Source organism: Rhinolophus ferrumequinum, chromosome 21 (genome assembly GCF_004115265.2).
Source record: "Rhinolophus ferrumequinum isolate MPI-CBG mRhiFer1 chromosome 21, mRhiFer1_v1.p, whole genome shotgun sequence".
In the NCBI taxonomy this organism is placed as follows: domain Eukaryota; kingdom Metazoa; phylum Chordata; class Mammalia; order Chiroptera; family Rhinolophidae; genus Rhinolophus; species Rhinolophus ferrumequinum.
The window spans coordinates 9222244-9241945 of record NC_046304.1 but is presented as its reverse complement, the minus strand read 5'-3'; the positions used below and the strand labels follow the sequence as shown (position 1 = coordinate 9241945).

At 48.5% G+C, this 19702-nt stretch overlaps 1 protein-coding gene across 2 annotated transcripts in view; it reads right to left on the bottom strand.

The window, feature by feature from the left end:
• GAS7 (growth arrest specific 7) overlaps positions 1-19076 on the bottom strand; it is a 211305-nt gene extending 192229 nt beyond the window's left edge. Inside the window, exon 1 of one of the 2 annotated variants that reach the window (XM_033089883.1) lies at positions 18479-19076. In XM_033089883.1, coding sequence (XP_032945774.1) covers positions 18479-18661 — 183 coding nt within the window. In that variant the 5' untranslated portion in view covers positions 18662-19076. The remainder of the gene's footprint in view (positions 1-18478) is intronic. The other variant, XM_033089884.1, reaches the window with a different exon arrangement.
• Between the last annotated feature and the right edge of the window lie 626 nt (positions 19077-19702).

Genomic DNA, 19702 nt, shown 5'->3' with positions numbered 1-19702 from the left:
CAGAGAGAGTCAGACAGCAAGGTTCATGAGGCCAGCCTTCCCCCTACGTCCTGCACAGCCTCTCACAACAGGCCTTGTACTTGTCACCAGCTCACTCCTGAATTTTAAAGTGTGCTCACATCCACTGTCACCTTGAAAATCCTTCTAGTCGATGTACGAAGCAGCAGAAGAATGGTCGTCACCTCTCTTTTGGACAGATGAAGAAACTGAAGATCAGAGATTTTAAATGAACTTTACAAGGTCAAAGAACCAAGATGTGTGTAAGGTAGGAGGTCCTGCAATGAGAACCCAGGGCTCCTGACGGCTGTCCAGAGTCTTCAGCTACACCCATGTTCCTGTAGCAGCCCCACTGAGAAGCAGGATGCGGAGACAGGACCAGTCCATGTGACACTTGCTCATCTTTCACCTTGAGTGTCCTGTCCTGTGGCCCAAAGGGCCTTGCTCTCCAGGATCCAGTGGCCTTCCTTTGATGTTTGCCTTTCTGAGCTGACCTGGAAACACCTCTCCCAACCTTGGTCTTCCATGATCCCAAGCTTCCCCTCAGGACAAGGCCATTCACGCCATTTCGGAGAAAGGCTGGTTAAGCCTTGAGCCAAAATCAGAGCAAGATGTGCCTAATTCTCTAAGGCAAACTCTCTCTTTATCCGCTTTAATTCAACCATTCATCCAGCCAGCCATCAAATGCTTATTGAGCCAGACTTTAGAAACGCCAAGCACTGCGCCAGGCCAGGGCACTTAGAGAGATTTACGAAGCAGGTTTCCTGCCCCGGAGGAGCTAGGAGCACAGTGCAGGGAAGCAGTCATATAAACAAGTCATTGTGGTCCAGTGTGGTATGTGCCTGCACAGTGGGGGGCCCTACAGAAACCAGAGGAAGAATGGGGAGAGATCAAAGGCCATACTTGGCCGGGGCCTGGATGAGGATTATCATTCCCTAGACAGGCATGCGGGAGAAGGGACTCAGACAGAAGCAGCAGCTGTGTAAAGGCACAAAGGCGTAAAGGTGTGTGCCAGGACAAGCGAGGAGGCCAGGCGCACGTTGTGGAGGCCCGTTAGCCCTGACAAGGAGCGCCGTGACACCTGGGGCAAAAGGGAGTAGATGACCCTAGGGGACCCAGGTTTTAGGAGGATACCATGGATGGCTGTGTGAGTCTAGGGTGAGAGTGGAAACACCAGCCCTAAACCTGGGGTCCCTGGCTCGGTGGAAATACAAGAAATATTTACCAAGGATGGGGTTAACGGAAAACTTGTCCATTCCCAGGGGGATGTCCAGCACCTTCAAACTACCTCCCTCCAGCCCTCTCACTAGGAGTACAGCCTTCCAAGAACAGCTATTGCTCTTCCTTCCCCCATAAACCATGTACGGGTGACTCTGTGATTGTTAATCATGCCAGCTGCATGTCTGCATTGTAACGCTTTCCAACTTACCCCTATTTTACATCGGTCCTCATCTGCAAGAGACTTGTAGTTCTAACTGAATATATATAGTCTTGCTGATTTTCAGTGAAGCATAATTTACACCTTCTACTGCCTCTCAGAGAAATCATTTCCCCAAGACTAATAATAAAGCAGACCAGCCAGCCAGAGGAACAAAGCACCCCAACCACCCCCTGGCAAGTGATTCACAAACAAACCAGAATGGAACTCCCGTGTGGCACCCCCACGAGCAATGCTGATGGACAGAGAGGATGTGAGCCTCCAGCTTCACACAATACTGGGCTTTTCAAACTGTCCCACAGAGCCCTAGGGCTTCCAGGAGGAGTCCCCTGGAGTCACTCTGAAAAGGACCCAGAGTGATCAAGGACCCATAGCACAGTCCACAGGGGGTGTGTGCAGCCAGAAGAGCACCTGAAGGCAGCATCAGTGGACAACAGGTCTGGGAGACACCGAGCCTTCCGGCGAGCTCGGACTCCCGATTCCCATTCACGCTCCAGCATGAACGGGCTGAGGGGCCTAATCAGGAGCAAAGACTCAGGCCAGAGCTAGCTCTGCTGTCCCCCTGGAGTGCCTGGTATTGCCTTCGCCAACCCCCATTCCCAACATCTCCCCTAATGGCCAGGCTCCCACCCGCCAAATACGCTGGGATGACTTTGCACAGAGGAGGAAGAAGCCTACCTAGTACGTTTTCATTCTGGCTATCTTCTCCTGGGGGACACAAAGGAAGTCCATCTGAAATTCTCAAGTTTAGCGGGACCTCTGTGGCCACACCCACCACAGGGGTCCTTAAGGACACACACAGACCAGGCCTCCTACGCCTCCTCTCCCTGTGAACACCCACACACCTCCAGCGCCCTGTCTCTCTGATCCCAAGGCCAGGGTAGCAAACAGACCCCTTCGGAAAATCCGCGGCACCATAGGATCAGATTATAGGGCCAGGGCAGATGGGAACTAGGGCACAGCAGAGTTTCCCACTACTGGATCGTGGTCTCCTCCTACCCCCAAAGAACCTACAATGGTGCCCAAACATTCAGCAGCTGGCTGGCTGAAAGAAAGAAGCAATGTCCCCTGTGCCATGTCACAAAAACACGTCAACTTGAAAATACCCACAGGTCCTAGGATCCTAAACGAGAAGTGGGCACTCTGAGCAGTAACTGGCCCATGGGAAGGGAGATGTCTCAGGGGCCTCTGGATGCAATCTCCTACAGAAAAAAATCTGTGTTTGCAGGCTGGTTTACCTGCCACGTGCACTAAGATAAGATTCCCCTTAATTACTACCTGTAGTTAAGATTCTCATCTTGGTCACACCTAGGTACCATCCGGATGGGAGGAGATTCAGACAACAGTGATGTTTCCACAAAGGAATTTCTGGTTTAAGTTTGTGGTCTAAATACACCATGACAAAGCTGAAGACCCATCCACAGAGGGGCCGTGACTTCCTTGGGCAAACACATCTTCAATGATGATGCTAAACCTGAAAGAAAGAGAAGACCCAAGATGGAAACTGAGTGGAAGGGACAAGAGCCAGAAAGACAAGGTCACAACCAGAAATGGTGACCAAGGGGTTTGGAGTGCCTCTCAGGGAAGCCGATTTCTTTTACTAAGAAAAAGCCAATAATGCCCAGCACCCTTGAGTGATGTGTGGGAAATAAGGAATATGTAACCGTGAAGGCCGCCGACACATACTGAGCACTGACACCAGGCTCTCTGTGGAGCCTTTACTTTAAAAGACACAATTCTAACTTTCACAGTGATCCTCTGATGTGGGCCTTACTATGCCCGTTTTAAAGATACGGAAACTGAGGTCCAAGGTCAGGTAAGCAATGTGTCAAAAATCCCATACGGCCAGCACCCAAATCCAGGTCTGATCAGCTCTATATACCATTATTACCAGACTGCCCTCAAACTGAGAACACTCCCACTCTCGGATTCCAGGAGTGACCCAGTAATCAAACAGTCCCAAGGCAGGTCGATTTCCTCATCAGCTGTTTTTCTCTCCAGCAGGAAATAATAATGGTTGACTGCCCTTTATCTACATGGTGACAATCCTACTTCATGGAATCCTAGTTATTTGCTCCCACAGCAAGAAGGTTCTGCTCTGAGTAGCGCACACCTTCTTCCCCAACCTGTCTTGTTAACCCATAGTCTGTATGTGACCGATGCCTGGTTGGGGATCAGAGATTCTGTAAGAATGTCACCCTGCAAACTCTTTGATTATTGTTTTCCCATATGAAGCCAAATAACTATCATGGGTGGCAAACCCAGAACCTTACATTCATCAGCACCGTAATTGAAATCACTGAAGTATGGTCCTCCATTTTTTTTTTTTATCAAGTGACTATGCCTGCTTGTGCACTAAGGGCTGAGTCTATAAAGGTCAGCAACCCAATCCTTGACCTCGAAAAATTGACAATGTAGTTAGAGCAGTAAACAATCCCGATACAATGGGGTGAGTGCTAAGAGGTCTAGAAGGATGCAGGAGAGGCTGTGTCTGCAGAATCTTCCCAGGAGATTAACACCAAAGCCAAGAAATGAGAACAAGTTCATCTAGCTAAAAAGGAAAAGAAAAAGAGACCAAGGAAAAAAAAGAGTAACCCAATTAAAAATGTGCAAAGAATCTGAATAGATAGTTCTCCAAAGAAAATGTACAACCCACTAATAAGCACATGAAAAAGATGCTCCCCATGATTAATCATCCGAGAAGTGCATACCAAAACCACAATGAGATACCCCTTCACATCCACTAGGCTGGCTGTAATCAAAAAGACATACTTGTATAATAACAAGTGTTGGTGAGGATGTGGAGAAATTGAACTCATACATCGCTGATGGGATTGCAAAATGGCGCAGCCACTTTGGAAAACAATCTGGCAGTTTCCCAAATTGTTAACCACAGAGCTACCATATAACCCAGCAATTCCACACCTAAGCACCCTGTTTCCCTGAAAAGAAAACCTAGTCGGACAATCAGCTCTAATGCGTCTTTTGGAGCAAAAATTAATATAAGACTCGGTATTATATTATATTTATTATATTATATTATTTTACTATAAGACCGGGTCTTATATTAATTTTTGCTCCAAAAGATGCATTAGAGCTGACTGTCCGGCTACGTCTTATTTTCAGGGAAACACAATATATTCCCAAGAGAAAGGAAAACATATATCCACACAAAAACTTGTACACAAATGTTCATAGGAGCAATACTTTTAATGGCCAAAAAAAGAGAAACAACCCAAATGTTCACCAATGGATGAATGGATAAATAAAAGGTGGCATATCCATACAACGGAGTATTAACTCAGCCATAAAAAAGAATGAGGTACTGATACATACTAGAACATGGATGAACCTTGCAACCATGCTAAATGAAAGAAGCCAGTTACAAAAGGCTACAAATTATATGATTCCATTTATATGAAATGTCTAGCATAGGCAAATATAGAGACAGAAAGTAAATTAGTGGGTGCCTCAGGCTGGAGGTTTGGGGGGAAATGCGGAGTGACTTCTAACGGGAAGGGGCCAATGAACGTGTTCTAAAATTGATCGTGGTATTATTAGCTGCACAACTTCATGAATATACCCAAAAAATCACTGAACCGCACACTTTCAATGATATGTGCATTCTATCTCTATATAGAGAAAAGGAAATGAGATTAAAAGAGAAGGGGAGGAAGGTTACTTCAGAGGGAAGAAACAGCATGTGCTAGGACACAGCAAGAGAGAGCAGAGTTGCACCCCAGAATTAGGTAGTTCCATGTGGTTTTGATAGCATTTCACATGTGAAGAAATGGCTAAAAACACAGCTGGGGAGGTAAGCAGAGGCCAGGTCAGAAAGGGCCTCGTAAGCAAAGCTAAGGCATACTATACTATAAATGCAATGAAAACCCTATGTGAGGTCTTCAACAGGAGCTCTGAGATCAAACTGGCTAGAAAAATCACTACGGTAATGCTACGGAGAATGGACATCACCACCCAAGGGATAAAAGAGATGGCCACGGCCGTTAGGGGCCAGGGCAGTACCAGGCAGGAGAAGCGAGAGGTCAGTCACAGAGCAGGCCTGAGGGTTCCACCAAGGAGCTGCGGGAGACGCCTGCTTACACCACCTCCATTTCCAGCCCCAGAACATTAGCTTCTGAGCCCTATAGCAACGCTTTATAAAAAGCGAATGTCCCAAATATATGGTGATGGAAGGAGAACTGACTCCGGGGGGTGAACACACAATGGGATTTATAGATGATGTGATACAGAATTGTACACCTGAAACCTATGTAATTGTACTAACAATTGTCACCCCAATAAATTAAAAAAATAAATAAATAAAGAGAATTTCCTTATACCTGAAGGTTTGTACCTCTTGTTTCCCCTTCACCGTTTTTTACCCAACCCCACCTCCCTCCCCCCTCCCCTCTGGCAACCATCAGTTTGTTCTCTGTATCTATGAGTCTGTTTCTGTTTCATTTGTTCATTTGTTTTGCTTTGTTTTGCTTTTTAGATTCCACATAGAAGTGGGGGGGAAAATGTCACAGGGATGTGATGTATACAGCATAGGGAAAAAAGTCAATATTATCGAAATAACTTGGGAGGGTGACAGATGGGTACTAGACCTATTGTGGCGATCACATCGTGAGGCACATAAATGTCAAATCACTATGTTGTACACCTGAAACGAATATAATATTGTATGTCAACTATACCTTAATAAAAGTAAGTAAATAAATAAAGAAAGTAAATCAAAGGAGAATTTCCACCCAGCCCCTAGAGATAAACCTCTCCTTTGCTCCAGGATCAGGCAAAGACGAAAAGACATGCTTCAGCCCTTTAGCCACCTCCTGCATTTCACCTCTCCCAACAAACAGCCTTTTCCCCCTGACAAGGAGCATCGAAGAGCAGAGGCCCATCAGACCTAGGTTGAAAAAAACACACAAAACATTGCAGTTAAGACTAATTAGCCCAGCAACCATCATGCAGCAGTTCCAAATAAACCGCAACTGACCAGCTTTCCTAGCTTTAACAAGTAGTACCTGTGTCCTGAAAACCCACCAAAAATGCTCTACAATCTTGCTGCTCAAAGAAAGTATGGGCCCAACACCAGCTCCCTCTCTCCTGGGAGCCTGTTAGAAATGCAGGTTCTCAGGCCCACCCCAGACCTTCTGAATCTGAATCTGCATTTCTTAAGACCCCCGGGTGATCTGTGCCCACAGGTCAGAAGGCCTCGACCACAATGCTGCAACCAGTCTAGCACTGTGACCCCAGAGGGGCCCATGGAAAAAGGTTCCTCCCACCGCAGCAGCCCCTCAATAGAAGCCCCAGGTAACTGGCAGCTCTCAGCATTCAACTTGGCATGATCCCCAGAACATGTGGGATGCAAACTCCATTAACAGAGTGTGTACAAGGCACCAGCTACCCTCACTGGAGCCCTATGAAACTGAGAAACGTTCTGCAACTTGCCTTGAACATGGTGTAAGCAATCCACATCAGGGTTAGCTGCAAGGCTCATGTTCCAGCCCACAAACCAAACCACACAAGGCATCCAGCATCCCTTGGAACCGAGAAAGCGTCTCGAGATGTGGAGGCCACGTCCCCGCTGCAGGCCTTTCCTCACACTGCTGGTATCTGGCAGGTCCATGCCTAGCTCTCGCTCTGCCATCTCGTTCATACTGAAGTGAAGACCCCGAGCCTGCCATGTTCGTGTCACCCATCACTCTGCCCTTCTTCCTCCATAGCCTGGTCCTGGTCCTGGCCCCAGTAGGGCACCTAAGAACACCAGCCGCCACTCTCCCCATCCTGCATTTTTACCACCTCCGTACCTCTGTCCTCAGATTAAACAGACTCAAAGAGAGCTCTAATTCCAAAACCTGTGTTCTTTCCATGACTCTGTATAGCTTCATATGATCCACTTAAAAAAAAAATAAACTAAATCCAATCTAATTCCAGGATTTAATTATGATTTGCAAACTTAAAAACTCCGTAGGGTACTCAAATGCTTTGCTACTCAAATTGTGGCCCACAAACCAATAGTCTCAGCATCACATGAGACATAGTAAGATAATGCAGTCTTGGGCCTCACCCCAAACCTACTGAATCAGAATCTGCATTTTAACAAGAGCCCCATGTAATCTGCATGCACAGTAATGTCTGAGAAGCGCCACGTCTAATGCCCTTCAGGAATGTTGTAATGTTGTTCCGGAAGGTTCTATGTGCCCACACCAGAAGACAGGCCCAGGTATGCATCAAAACCTTCTTTAATAATATGAAACTATTAGGCTGAGTACCAGATTAGAGTTTGTATCGGGTATGTCCTTGATTATCAAAAACTCAACAAAGTTTTCTTTTTCCCTCCAAGCACAACAAAGGCTTGTAGCTATCTAGCAATAAAACACTTGCTAAATGAGAACAGTAGATGCAAAGTTCCTATTTCTGTTTCAAAATTGTATTACGTATCAAAAACAAATGCCTCAATGACAGTCTTCCCTGAGCCACTGCTAAAATAAGGGGATCCTCTGTCATGATTAAATTAGGACAAGGGCTCAGTCTCTGTAGAATTTTGGAAGTATCATCTCTAAAGAGTTTTTACAATTTAACTAACTTTGTTGACTAATCTGGAGTTCTCGGTGTATTTGACAAGCAAATGAGAAGGGAGGCGAAATTAAGGCATCTGAGAAAGAACAATGGATGCTAAATGTCTGGAAGGACTTTCATTCTAACAGAACAAGTGTGAAACTGAAGTCTTTTAGGAAGGTCACCTGCCCGCCACTCTGGAGAGGACAGTACATCCCCAAGGGTTTCCGAAGAAGAGCTGCTAATTTCAGCTCCATGTCTTGGCTGTATCATCTGAGCCTTAAGGAAAGCAGGGCACATAGTAGGTGCTCAAATATAAATATTTGTTTTTTGTGGAACCAGAGGTTGTGGCAGATGTATTTACCGCAAAGAAAAAATCCTAGGAAGTCTGGGCCAACTACTAGTATGCTCAGTAGTGTAGATACAAAGATAGCTTCGGAGAGGGGAGAGCTGATTTGAGAGAACGGTAAGAGTTCATCCTGACTCTCAGGAGCTAAGGGCACCTGCTGAGGCCGGCACTGTGGCTTTAAGTCCTGGCAGCAATAGAAGCTTGTCAGACATGCAGGATCTCAGGCCTCATCCCAGACCTACTGGGTCAGAATCTGCATCCAACAAGATCTAAGGAATTCGTTTTAAGAAGCCTTGCTCTAGAAGCCCTGAAATCAGTCAGAGAAGTACTTCTCTAGGTATGGCCATAAAATACTAAGACTGGAATAAACCAGACACGGGGGCATTCCCCAAATGGTGGTCCACAGAGCTGCCCACATATATTCAGCTTGCTCTTTTTCTCCTTCCTGGCACATGGTAGGACTGCATTTTCCCCACTGACTTAAAGTCAGGTGTGGCTATGCTTTAGTCAGTCAATGAAATATGAGCACAATGTCATGTGCCATTCCGGGAAGGAACTTTAAGACAAGTGTTGTTTAACAGTCACCAGCAAGATTCCAGATGGTGGTTGCTCAATCATCCTGGGTCCTGGGGGGTCTTACAGCCCCAAACCAACTTGCAACAGACTTGCAGCCCGAGGAAGAACTGAAACTATGTTGTTTTAACCATTGCAATTTGGAGGTTGTTATGGCAGCATATCCTGACCCATGCTGACTCATACAGCACATAGGCTCACAATGCCGCCATTTCTAGAACATTTCTGTTACTTCCCATTGAGAACTGCTCAAACACATTATTACTTGACGGTAGGAGCTCTTGTTAAACCCTGAACGTCATTACTGAATTGCCATTTTCTCTCCTCACTTCACCCCAGCAGTCATCTTTTTTTCTCCTTTCCCTAGATTTCCTCACATATTTATGCTTTTATCTTATTGTGCCATATGATTTTTGGTAAGCTGCTTTAAATTCTTTTTGCAACAAGGTGATAGACAGTCACACATACAGACACACCAGACTTGGCTCCAAATGAATTTTGGCTGCTTCCCAAAAAATCAAATCCGCCCCTCAAAAGACAAAGATTTGCTGTTACTGAGGATATTTAAAAGAACGTGGCCCTGGGCCAGCAAGTATTTCTTCAACCTGTTCTTTCTACAAAAGGATACTTGCAGAACGCTTGGTACACACAGTCCCTGCTCCTAAAAAGCAATTCACTCCTGAACACACCATCTTTTGTCTCATCATAGGTGAAATCTGAACTATGCTAACTTCATGAAACACTTAGCATCATTGACCAAAGTTTTTATTTTTAAAATTCAGCTTCATTACAGTGATTGAGCCCCTTCTGCATGTCTGCCCTTGTGTTAAGAACAGGTTAACCTTATTGTAACTAGTTCTTCCTGGTGGGCAGTTAGGCTGTGACCCATTTGCATTCTATTAGAAACAGTGCTGCTACAGGCTTTCTGACACTTACAGCTCATCTATCAGAGATGCTTCCGAGTCCAAATTTTTAGAAGTGGAATTGCTGGATCAGAGGGCATGTTCGCTGTTAAGGCTTTTAAGGTATATAGCCAAATTACCCTCCAGGGAGCATATGACAATTTTTCCACACCTTTCCCAATACTCATTCTTCTTTTCTTTTCTTTCTTTTTTTTTTTTTTTTGAGTTTTCATTAAAGCCATCTTTAAAAAAAAATTGCAATTCTTTGATCACTAGCGAGACTGAATATGCATGACTTTGTATATCTTTTATTATAAAGCATCTATCCAAGTTCTTTGCCCATTCTTATACTGATGTATTCATTTGTGTTTTTTTAAATGCATGAAAGCACTTCAGCATTAAAGATACTGACAGTTCCCCAATTTTTATTTGCTTTTTACGTCATTTTTTAAGGAAGAGATCTCTGGTAGCAGAACGAATGATTCATAGATGAGGAAAATCCAGTAGGGAAAAGTGCATCACAACCGATCTGCAGGAGGTGAGACTCCTTGTTCCCCACTCCCCCACCACCACCACCACCAGTCCATACATCAGCAAGTCCTTTTGGCTCCATCGGCAAATAACGTTTCAAATCCATCCACTTCTCACCATCTCACTTCCACCACCCTGCTCCCTGCTTCCTGACTGGTCTCCTGGCTTCCCTTCCAGCCCTCTTCAAATGCATTCTCCACACTTCAATCAAACCAAAGGCTTTCTGTTGCACTTAGAAAACTATCCACCAACCACTGAAAAGAAAGGATAATGATGTAATGTGACAGAGGTGCTAGATAGCACTACAATGGCAACCATATTACATGTATCAAATCAATACACTGCACATCTTAACTTTACCAATGATACATTCAATGAAAACAAAACCATTAGAAGCTTGAAATCGGCCATGGTGAAGTATTTATACCCCAGAAACTGGCAAAAGCTACAAATCAGGACTTCCCTCTCGTGATCTTCCACCCTACATGCCGCAGAGCTGGTTATTAAACATTTACCAGCACACGAGCCTTAGACAATGTCAGAGAATGATATGTCCTCCCCAAAATTGCTGAGGAGAGGAGAGAGCTCCAGATGGAGGGAACCTTCAGACAGGAGACTGTCTCTGGCAATTGCATGGACAGACAAGGGAGACCCACTCCGGGGGAGGACAACTCAGCAGATGCCCAAATGACATCAAGGAGCAGGTGGACCCTTGGAATGATGTTTTTATTAAGTTCCCCAGAACATAAATGCAAATCTGGGCAAGAAAGCCCAAATTATGTGGCAGTACATTTCTTCCAACATGCAGAGTAGGGGCTCGAAATATAAATTAAATTCTTATAGAAAAATAAAGTTACACATATTGGAGGGTGATACCAGGTAGCTCTATTCAACTAACCTGCCTCCCTCTCTGTCTCCACCCCAACATTAGAGAGTGATGACACTCTCTAATCATTCTGGAATATTCTGGTTCTCTGAAATACATCAAACATACACCCCTCTCCAGGGTTATTTGCATTTGTAGTGTCTTCTGCCTCAAATTATTTCTCCCCAGGTACTCACACGGTCGGCTCCTGTGTATCATTCAGGTCTCTGCTCAAATACCATCTCCTTAGAGAAGGCTTCCCTGAGTCTTATCGAACCCCCTTCCTGCAGCACCCCGTCTCCATTACAGTACCTTGTTTTACTGGCCCCACACTACTTTGAAATTATTTCTTATTTTTTGCTAGCTTACCATGTCCCCAAAAGGTAAGCTCCTTTCCTGCTTCTTTCACTGCTTCACCACCAGCACCTACAACAGGGCTTGCAGCCCACCAAAGGCACTCAATTAGGGATTGCTGAATCAATGAATGAATGAATGACCAACTTTTGAACAGGGACTGGCAAACTACATATAGCCCATAAGCTAAGAATGGCTTTGACATCTTTAAGTGGTTGAAAACAAAACAAAAGACGAGTAATACGTCAGGGCACACAAAAATTAGAATAAATTAAAATTTCAGTGTCGATAAATAAAGTTTTATCGGAACACAACCACGCCCATTCATGAGGGATCAGCTGTGGCTGCTTTCGTGCTCCAAGGACAGAGCTGAGTAGCTGTGACAGAGAGCATATGCCCGCTCTCACGGCTTCTCACTGCCTCTGGCGCACTGCAAATCACAGTGACACAGCTATAACTCGATTTGGCCTCTTGGTCTACAAAGCCTGAAATATTTCCTGGACCTTTATGGAAAAAGTTTGCCGACACAAGTTAAGAAAGAGAAGGCTCTGAGAAATGTTTCTGAGGGAGAACAGACAAGGCTTGCTATCCTAACGAATGGGAGAGGAAGGGAAGAGGGGGCAGTGTCAGGTGACGTGGTGGACAAATAGATGGTGGTGACATTCACCCCAGCATGGAGGGTGGGGGTAGAAGGCAGTGAAGAGAGGAGAGAGGTTGAGTTTAGTTTGGACATGTGAAATTTGAGTACCTGGGGATCAAGTCTAGATTCCAGCTCAAGAAGTGAGGCAAATACAGTGAACCAGGAAGTTAACCTAAAAAAACAAATCTTTATCAGATGGTAGACAGGGAAGACACTAAGTGTGAAAGGAGGAGGTGGGTGAATCCTCTTATGTGTCCACAGAAACCTCACACAATTCATACATCTGGTACAACTAAACCTCCACAACGTCACTCCATGCACAGGTTTACCAAACAACAAGCCAGACCCACCCGCTGGCCACCATTTCTACTTCTCTCCATAGGTACAAACACCATGCCAGAAGACTTGCCACTGCAGGGAGAGAGGCATATAATAATTTTGCAATTAAGTACAAGGGGATCAGTCCTGACATTCTGTTAGAAAGCTTGTCATGTGTCGCCTTGCTGCTGCGAGTAATAAGGGAGCAAGCTGGGAGAACAATGTCCCCTGGAGTGGCCTGATAGAAAACCCTAATACTCTACATGTATACAAGGCTTCCTGGTTTACCAAAAATTTCCTTTCATCAGCAAAGTAGGGACCAGCATCCATGCTCACAGATGAAGTAGACCAGACTAGCAGATAAAAGCTGGGCTTTTTCAGGCTGAGAAGAGTACAAGAAGGTCAGCATCTCATTCATGTTTCTAGGTAGTAATGGACGGCAGGGGTTCACACGGTGGTTAACAGATGTCAGGGATTTCTGCAGACTTGTTGCTAAGGGAACGTTTGTGAAGATGCCCCAATCCATAGAATCCAGAAGCCCTGCATACTGCTTTAAAGTCCTGTGATGAAGTCACCTGACTAGACCAGCACACAGCAGTGAAGCGGTCGCGGGAAGACTCCTCCAGAGCAGAGGTGGACAGGGGGGTGGGCAAAAGGCAGATTTGCAAACAGAAGGAGCTACAAATGTAGGCCACAGCCCCTAAGTCAAAGGGCAAGATGACGTAGTGAAGTTGCTGAAAGCAGCACCTTAGTCTTTTCCATCACAATTACATACTCCGCGAACCACCAGCCCTAATTACACCTTTTGCGAACAGAGCTGATGACCACCTTAAAAATTACTGGCATAACGAACAAAGCCACACCCATTTTAGGAAATTTTCACATTACAGAAATGCCATGTATTAAAATCAATTTGTGTAACATATTAAGCATCTACTAGATGTCTGACAGCTCAGATAACACTGCCTATTAATAACCAGCACCAAAAGCTCTGACCTCAAAATGCTGGACTGGTATGTCAATGGTAGTGGACAGACCCAGGATTTAGGGACAGGAAAATCCGGTTTCAAATTCAGCTGCATCATTTATCGTGTGACCTTTATAAAGAAATCCCTGGCATCTTGAAAAATCTATGTATCCTCCACGGATAGCGATGGAGAATTTCCTAGAAGAACTGCCAAGTCTCCTGCATTTCACCTCCCGCTGGGGACTCTTCGGTCTGGTCTGGCGCTGCTTCCCCTGTAATGGACCATCTGTCCCAGGTGTATTCTCCCTACCCTTCTGAGGTAGCTAGTCTGCAAGATGGCCCTGGTCTCCCTATTATCCACACCTGTGTGCACTTCCCTCCCACACTGAATTTGGACTGGTCCTGTGACTCACTTTACTGATAGAATGTGCCAGAAGTGATGTGCTAGTTCTGAGCCTAAGCCTTAAGAAGGCCTGACAAGTTGCACTTTTGCATCCTTGGAAGCCAGCTACCATATAAAAACTCCCATTGCCCTGCCGAAGAGAAAGGCTAGAGGCAAAGGCCCTGAAAGACAAAACACCAGTTGGAGCGGAAGGTCACGTGGGAAAATATCAAGGCGCCAGACACGTTGAGTGGAGATGCCCTTTTGAAGGTTCCAGTCCAGGTGAGCTTCCAGGACTCCAGTCCCTGTCACCACCTGCCTACAAACGCATGGGAGACGCCAAGGCAGACCAGCAGAAGAACAATTCAGCTGAGCCCTGTCAACTCAGAAATATGTGAGATAATAAATGGTTGTTTTGAGACACTAAGTTTTGGGGTGGCTTGTTACATCACAATAGATAAGACATCATTCCTTAATTATCCATAGCACAGCAGCTCTACATCTCTCTCCCACAGCCACAGCTTATAAACTCCTGCAGCAATCACATGAACCCAAAATGGGAGAACAGAAGGTAGAGGGAAGGAGATCAAGTTCACGGGTGACCCTCTGCCACCGCCGAGTTCCACTGACAAACAACATCATATTGCTAGCATCTCTGAGGTCCACACCTTCCAGCCAGATGATGGATTCTAAGAACAGCACATAGGTCAAGGAAAACTCTGTTGTATTCGCATTCCAATCTTATTAACCCCCAGAATTATTTTCCAAAAGCTCTGGTAGTTTTTCCAGATGCCTTACAGTATCTTCCAGGTCCCTGATTTCTGCTCTCCATTCCAGGTAAGAACAGGCCACAAGAAATTCCCGGGCCAGGGTTAGGCGATCCAGCTACTGGACCTGTCCAACCATTGGACCATGTCTGACTCTCCAGCTCCTCCCTGGGGATGGAGATCTGGGCTCCTTTTTCCATCGACATTTTCCAGAAGCTGTTTCTCAGCCTCCATGTACCCCCTAGAAGTCTGGTGGAAATATCCCCCGTAGGGCCTCCAAGTCTATGGAGGTGCTCTCAGGCCTGGCTTGGAGCCCACAGAATGTGCGTCTGCAGACCCCAACCCCATCTCAGGTCTCCTTTGCCACAGCTCCTCCTCGGTCATGTCTCTCAAATATTATATGCGTTTCCAACTCTTCTTCTGCATGGCTAAAGAGACCCTCAAGAAAGTTTCTACTGGCTGCTTTTATCTAAGGGCCTTTATAGCTCACAGGCAGCAGCTGTGGGTCTTCTCTATTAAGCCTCCTCCTTTCCTGGGAGAAGCGGGTTCCCTCCCGCTGGCAGGCTTCCCCATCCCTTGAAGAGCCAGGATCCTTGGGGCCAATCCTTGATCCCACTAGGGCCCTCCACGCTTCTCTGCTTGGGCTGAGGTTTTCATAGAGGCTGCCCCCGGAGTCTTGACCAGAGATTTCCCCAGTACCCAGCATCAAAATCCACCAAACTGGCCTCTCCCCCAAGGACTGGCTAGCCACCAGGGCAGATCTGTCAGCCCTCTCAGAGTTAGCTCCCAACTCCCCTCCATGGGGTATGCTTCCTACAAAGTCGGGGCTCTCAGTGCCCCGTTTTTCATATGAACAAGGAAAAAATCCTTGGGGAGTGTCCGTTTTGCACATACTGCTCTCCACCCCTAACACCATCTTCCATCAAGATGGTATTTCCTGGTATCACTCTTTCCACCCAAAAGCAAAAGGTACACTGGCGTGGGGGTTACAGTGGAGGTGCCATTCCCAGCTGTGCAGCCACCATCCCACTCCTCTCCCAGGAGGCTGGTGTGCCCAGCAGCTCCCCAGGCCTTCTGCACTCCATGCCCCCAGCAAGCTCAGTGCCAGGCACTGCATGAGGTTTACCACCTCCAGGGTCAGGGGCCCCTTCTCTAGCCTCCTGGTCTCTGCCCTCTCAGCCTTGATGTACACCTGGCTGGTAGTCCTCCAGACTCATGTTTCCTGATACTGGCCAGTCTACCGCCAGCGACTCCCATGGGAGTGCTGCATTCACCACTAAGTGATTCTGGATTTGAGGACTCAGTCCATCCCAAGGGACTCTACTTGAACAGCCTCCATCCCTGCCCCGCCCTCAGCCTTAAGGTCCAGCCTGCTCATGGATGAGGTTCACAGACACAAAGGGCCTGAGCAATGATCCTCTCTGCGGAAACTGCATCAGCTTTGGCCCTGAAAAGAGTCCCAGGGCTCAGGGCACAGCAGCCCCACCCTGCTTCCACCTGTGGAAAAAACAGCTGGCTCTGCGTGAAATCAAACTTCAGGGTTAGCAGGAGAGATGCCCCAAGTGGGAAGGAGCAGCTGCCCTCATTTGAGTGCCAGCATTTCAGCCTCCCCAGCATTTCAGCCTCCCGTTAGGGATGCTGTCACCACCATGCTGACCTCGGGGGCTGCACCTACCCTTTCCCACATGGATCTACTGGCCTTTTAGCACAGTTAAGCCCAGGCTGTCAAGTTTAAAAGAGACATGGGCACAGGAGTAATGTTGAACCATCTGAGCTGCTAACCAAAGATACAAGCATTACTCCTTGGGCAACTTCCTTCACCTCTCATATTCGTTTTGCCTGACTGTAAAATCGGGATGGTACCTTTTCCTACACAGAGTTGTCAGGGGAATTGATGACAGTGTATGTCCCATGCCTAGCACCTAGTAGGCACTCAACAAAAGGAAGGTCCTCTCAGCATAGCTGCTCACACAGATGACGCTTCTGTCACAGGTCACCAGGTGGGAGCTGTCTGGATGCCCCTTAGGCACCAGAGATTTCCTAAGTATGTCTATGCCATGGAATGTGACGGACACACCCAAGATTGTCCCAGCTAATCATTTAGCTTGTCCCTGGGTCTGGTCCACACTCCCTTTCCCTCACTAAAATATGCAAAGCCACTCCATTCTTGCTAACACAGCCTACAAACCCACCAGCTTCACCCCCACCCAAAATACAGCTGGTTGATTCCAGCCAGCGACGCTCCTCACCAGACAGACATCCCACAGCCAAATTTCCACATTGGTATTTCCTCGAAAAGTGTGGCCACCAGAGGAACTCTAAAACAGGAGTCTCCCTCAGGGCTTCGGAGCTAGAAAAAAAGGAGGTGCCAGGTCTTCATAAGAAAAAATACACTTGCTTTCTTTCACATCCAAATCTCAGGAAAGGAACTGGGAAAGCTGAGGAACACACGTGAGCCTCTCCCAAACTCACAGGTTCTAAAAATACAGAACCAAGAAGGTTAGGAAACATACTCTGCTGCCAGCCCATGAAAGCTCCTTCCAGCCTAAACTTTGCCCAAATGCTACTACATAATTCATTTCGGAGGGATTTTGTTGTTTTCCTCTGGACCTGAAAGAAACTTAATGTACTTCTATGAGGCCAGGCTCTATTTTTGATCATATTTCCACAGGATACTTCTCAGGCAAACTCACCCTATAATAATTTTCCTTCCTTCCTTCCCTTCTTTCCTTCCTTCCTTCCTTCCTTCCTCTTTTTCTTTCCTTCCCCTTCCTCCTTTCCTTCCTTCCTGCCTTTCTTTGAATTAAACGGAGCATTTCGTCAAAATTTGCAATTATTTTGTTCTTTGTGAAGTTGGTCAGGGGTTAAATTATAAATAAGTTCAGTCTCCATGATTTGGGCAGCGTTTTACCAGAACGGTTCTGTATACCTGTGGGTAACCGCTCATTTAATCTTTACAGTCCTGGGTCAGGCAGCCTTTTACTAAAGGAGAGGAGATGTCCTGTAAGGTCGCTCCCCCACCCCCACCCCCACCTCCCCCACCTCCCACACACACACACAGGACTTTAGAAACTTCGGATCCCACTTAGGCTGTGATCATGAGCTCAGAGATTAGAGGGCAGAGAGGCCTCCCAACTGTCACCCAGACAATAAACAGCCAGCCGACTTGGCTCATCAGGTCCCCTGTAGCCCTGGGGCCAGGCCAGAAGCCCAGAAACGAGCCACTTTCAGGTTCTGGAGGGGCGGGGGGCGCTGGCTGGGGGCTGCGGTATCCCTGGGTCAAGCCTGCTGACGGGGCTCAGGCTGGTGGCCAGCCAGGCTCAGCTGACCAGCAAGTGGGCGGCCCCAAAGCGGCCAAGCAGCCTAACCCGGGACAGCAAGACGGTCCACCGGCTGGCAGGTTCCGGACTCAGGGGTGGTGACACGGGGCTGCGCGGCCAAATCGGTGCCACTTTTCCGATCACTGATGCGTCTCCCATAGACCGCCGGACTTCGCAGCCCTTCGCCGGCCCCTGACACTGTCGGGAAGGAGCCCGCCAGCTCCAGAACTCACACAGGCAACAAGTTCTCGCTTCCTCAGGGCTCCACGATGTGCTCTGGAGGCCCGGCACGGGGGGCGCTCAGGGGGCGATCCCGGCGCTGCCCATGCCCTGAGGGGCTCCCGCTGCCTTCGCCGCCCCAGGAGCGCGGAACTACGGGTTCGACTAGCAGCGGCTGCCCCGGGGCGCCCCTCGGAGAGCGATGGCCCGGGCATCCCCGATGCGGGCAACAGGTCTGCAAGAGCGCCAAGGACCGGAGCCACGGGTCTCCCAGTTCCCGGCCCTCGCCCCTTACCTCCAACAACTGCACATAGCTCGCTGGGAACCAGCCGCGGAGCCCATCCTCCTTCTCGCCTTCCCACCAACCGCCGTCCGGGACCTGCAGCAGCGTGATCAGCTCGCCCGCGGCGAAGCGCAGCCCCTGGCCGTGCCGCTCCCCGGAGAAGGGGTACAGGGTCCGGCAGCGGGCGCCGGACATGGCCTTGGCGCCCGGGCTCACAGCGCAGCCTGCATCCCTGCCGAGCCCCGCGGGTTGGGCAGCGGCTCCGCGATGTCCTAGGCGCCCGGCGCCCCGGGCTCCCGCGCTCTGGGCACGCGCCGTCTCGGGGGTGTACAAGGGTCCCCGGCCAGGCGGGGGACGTGCGCTCCACGCAGGGAAGCGAAGACTCGCTGGCTTCTGAGAGCAAACGGCGACGCCCCCGGACCGGGCAGCTCTCAGATCCCAGCTCTGGGCGGGGGGGGCGGGGCTCGGGGGGAGGAGACCCAGGCGCCGCAGGCTCGGGAGACAACTTCCCGGGTACGAGGAACGCGGGCTGCCGCCGAGAGGGCCGGCCGGGGCGGCCCTGGCGTGCGGAAATGCGCAGCTCCCCGGGGAGGTGGGATCTGGAGCATCACCCTCGGCCGGGCTCCGCGGCGAGGGAGTGGCCCGGCGTACGTGGAGAGGAGGTTGGCTGCCGGGTGGCCGAGCGGAGACTCCCTCCGCGGCGAGGGGGCGGGGCAGGGGCCGGACCAGAGCGGCCACGCCCGCTGAGGGCTGGGCTCCCTCTCGCCTAGGGGGCAGGTCACTCGGGAGGGGTCTCCCATTCACACTCCCACCAAGAGGGCCACTGGAATAGAAACGCCCCTCTATTGTAGGTCTGTTTTGTAGGTCTGGTGGCCGATGGCTGTGAGCGCCCCCTCCGATGTACCCGTAAGGGAATGTGTTTGTGGCCGTCACTGTAGGAGTTGAACCTGGGGTTGAACTTGACTCACCGGAAACTGAACAATGGATGAAAGACAAGTTTGAAGCTTGGCGCCTGAGCGGGGAAGCCCGGTGGCAGCGTGTTACACAGGAGGGACCGACCGGGGAGGCGACGAAGTTGGAGTTGGTAGAATTGGGGTAGAATTTATCCCGTGAGGATAAATGAAGGAAAGGGGAGAGGTGAGAGGAACATCCCCGCCCCCCCCCCACCCCGCCTTGCCTGCAAGGGGAGGCTGGCCCAGGGTACCAGTTCTCTCCTGAAATTGAGATTGGCCAGGC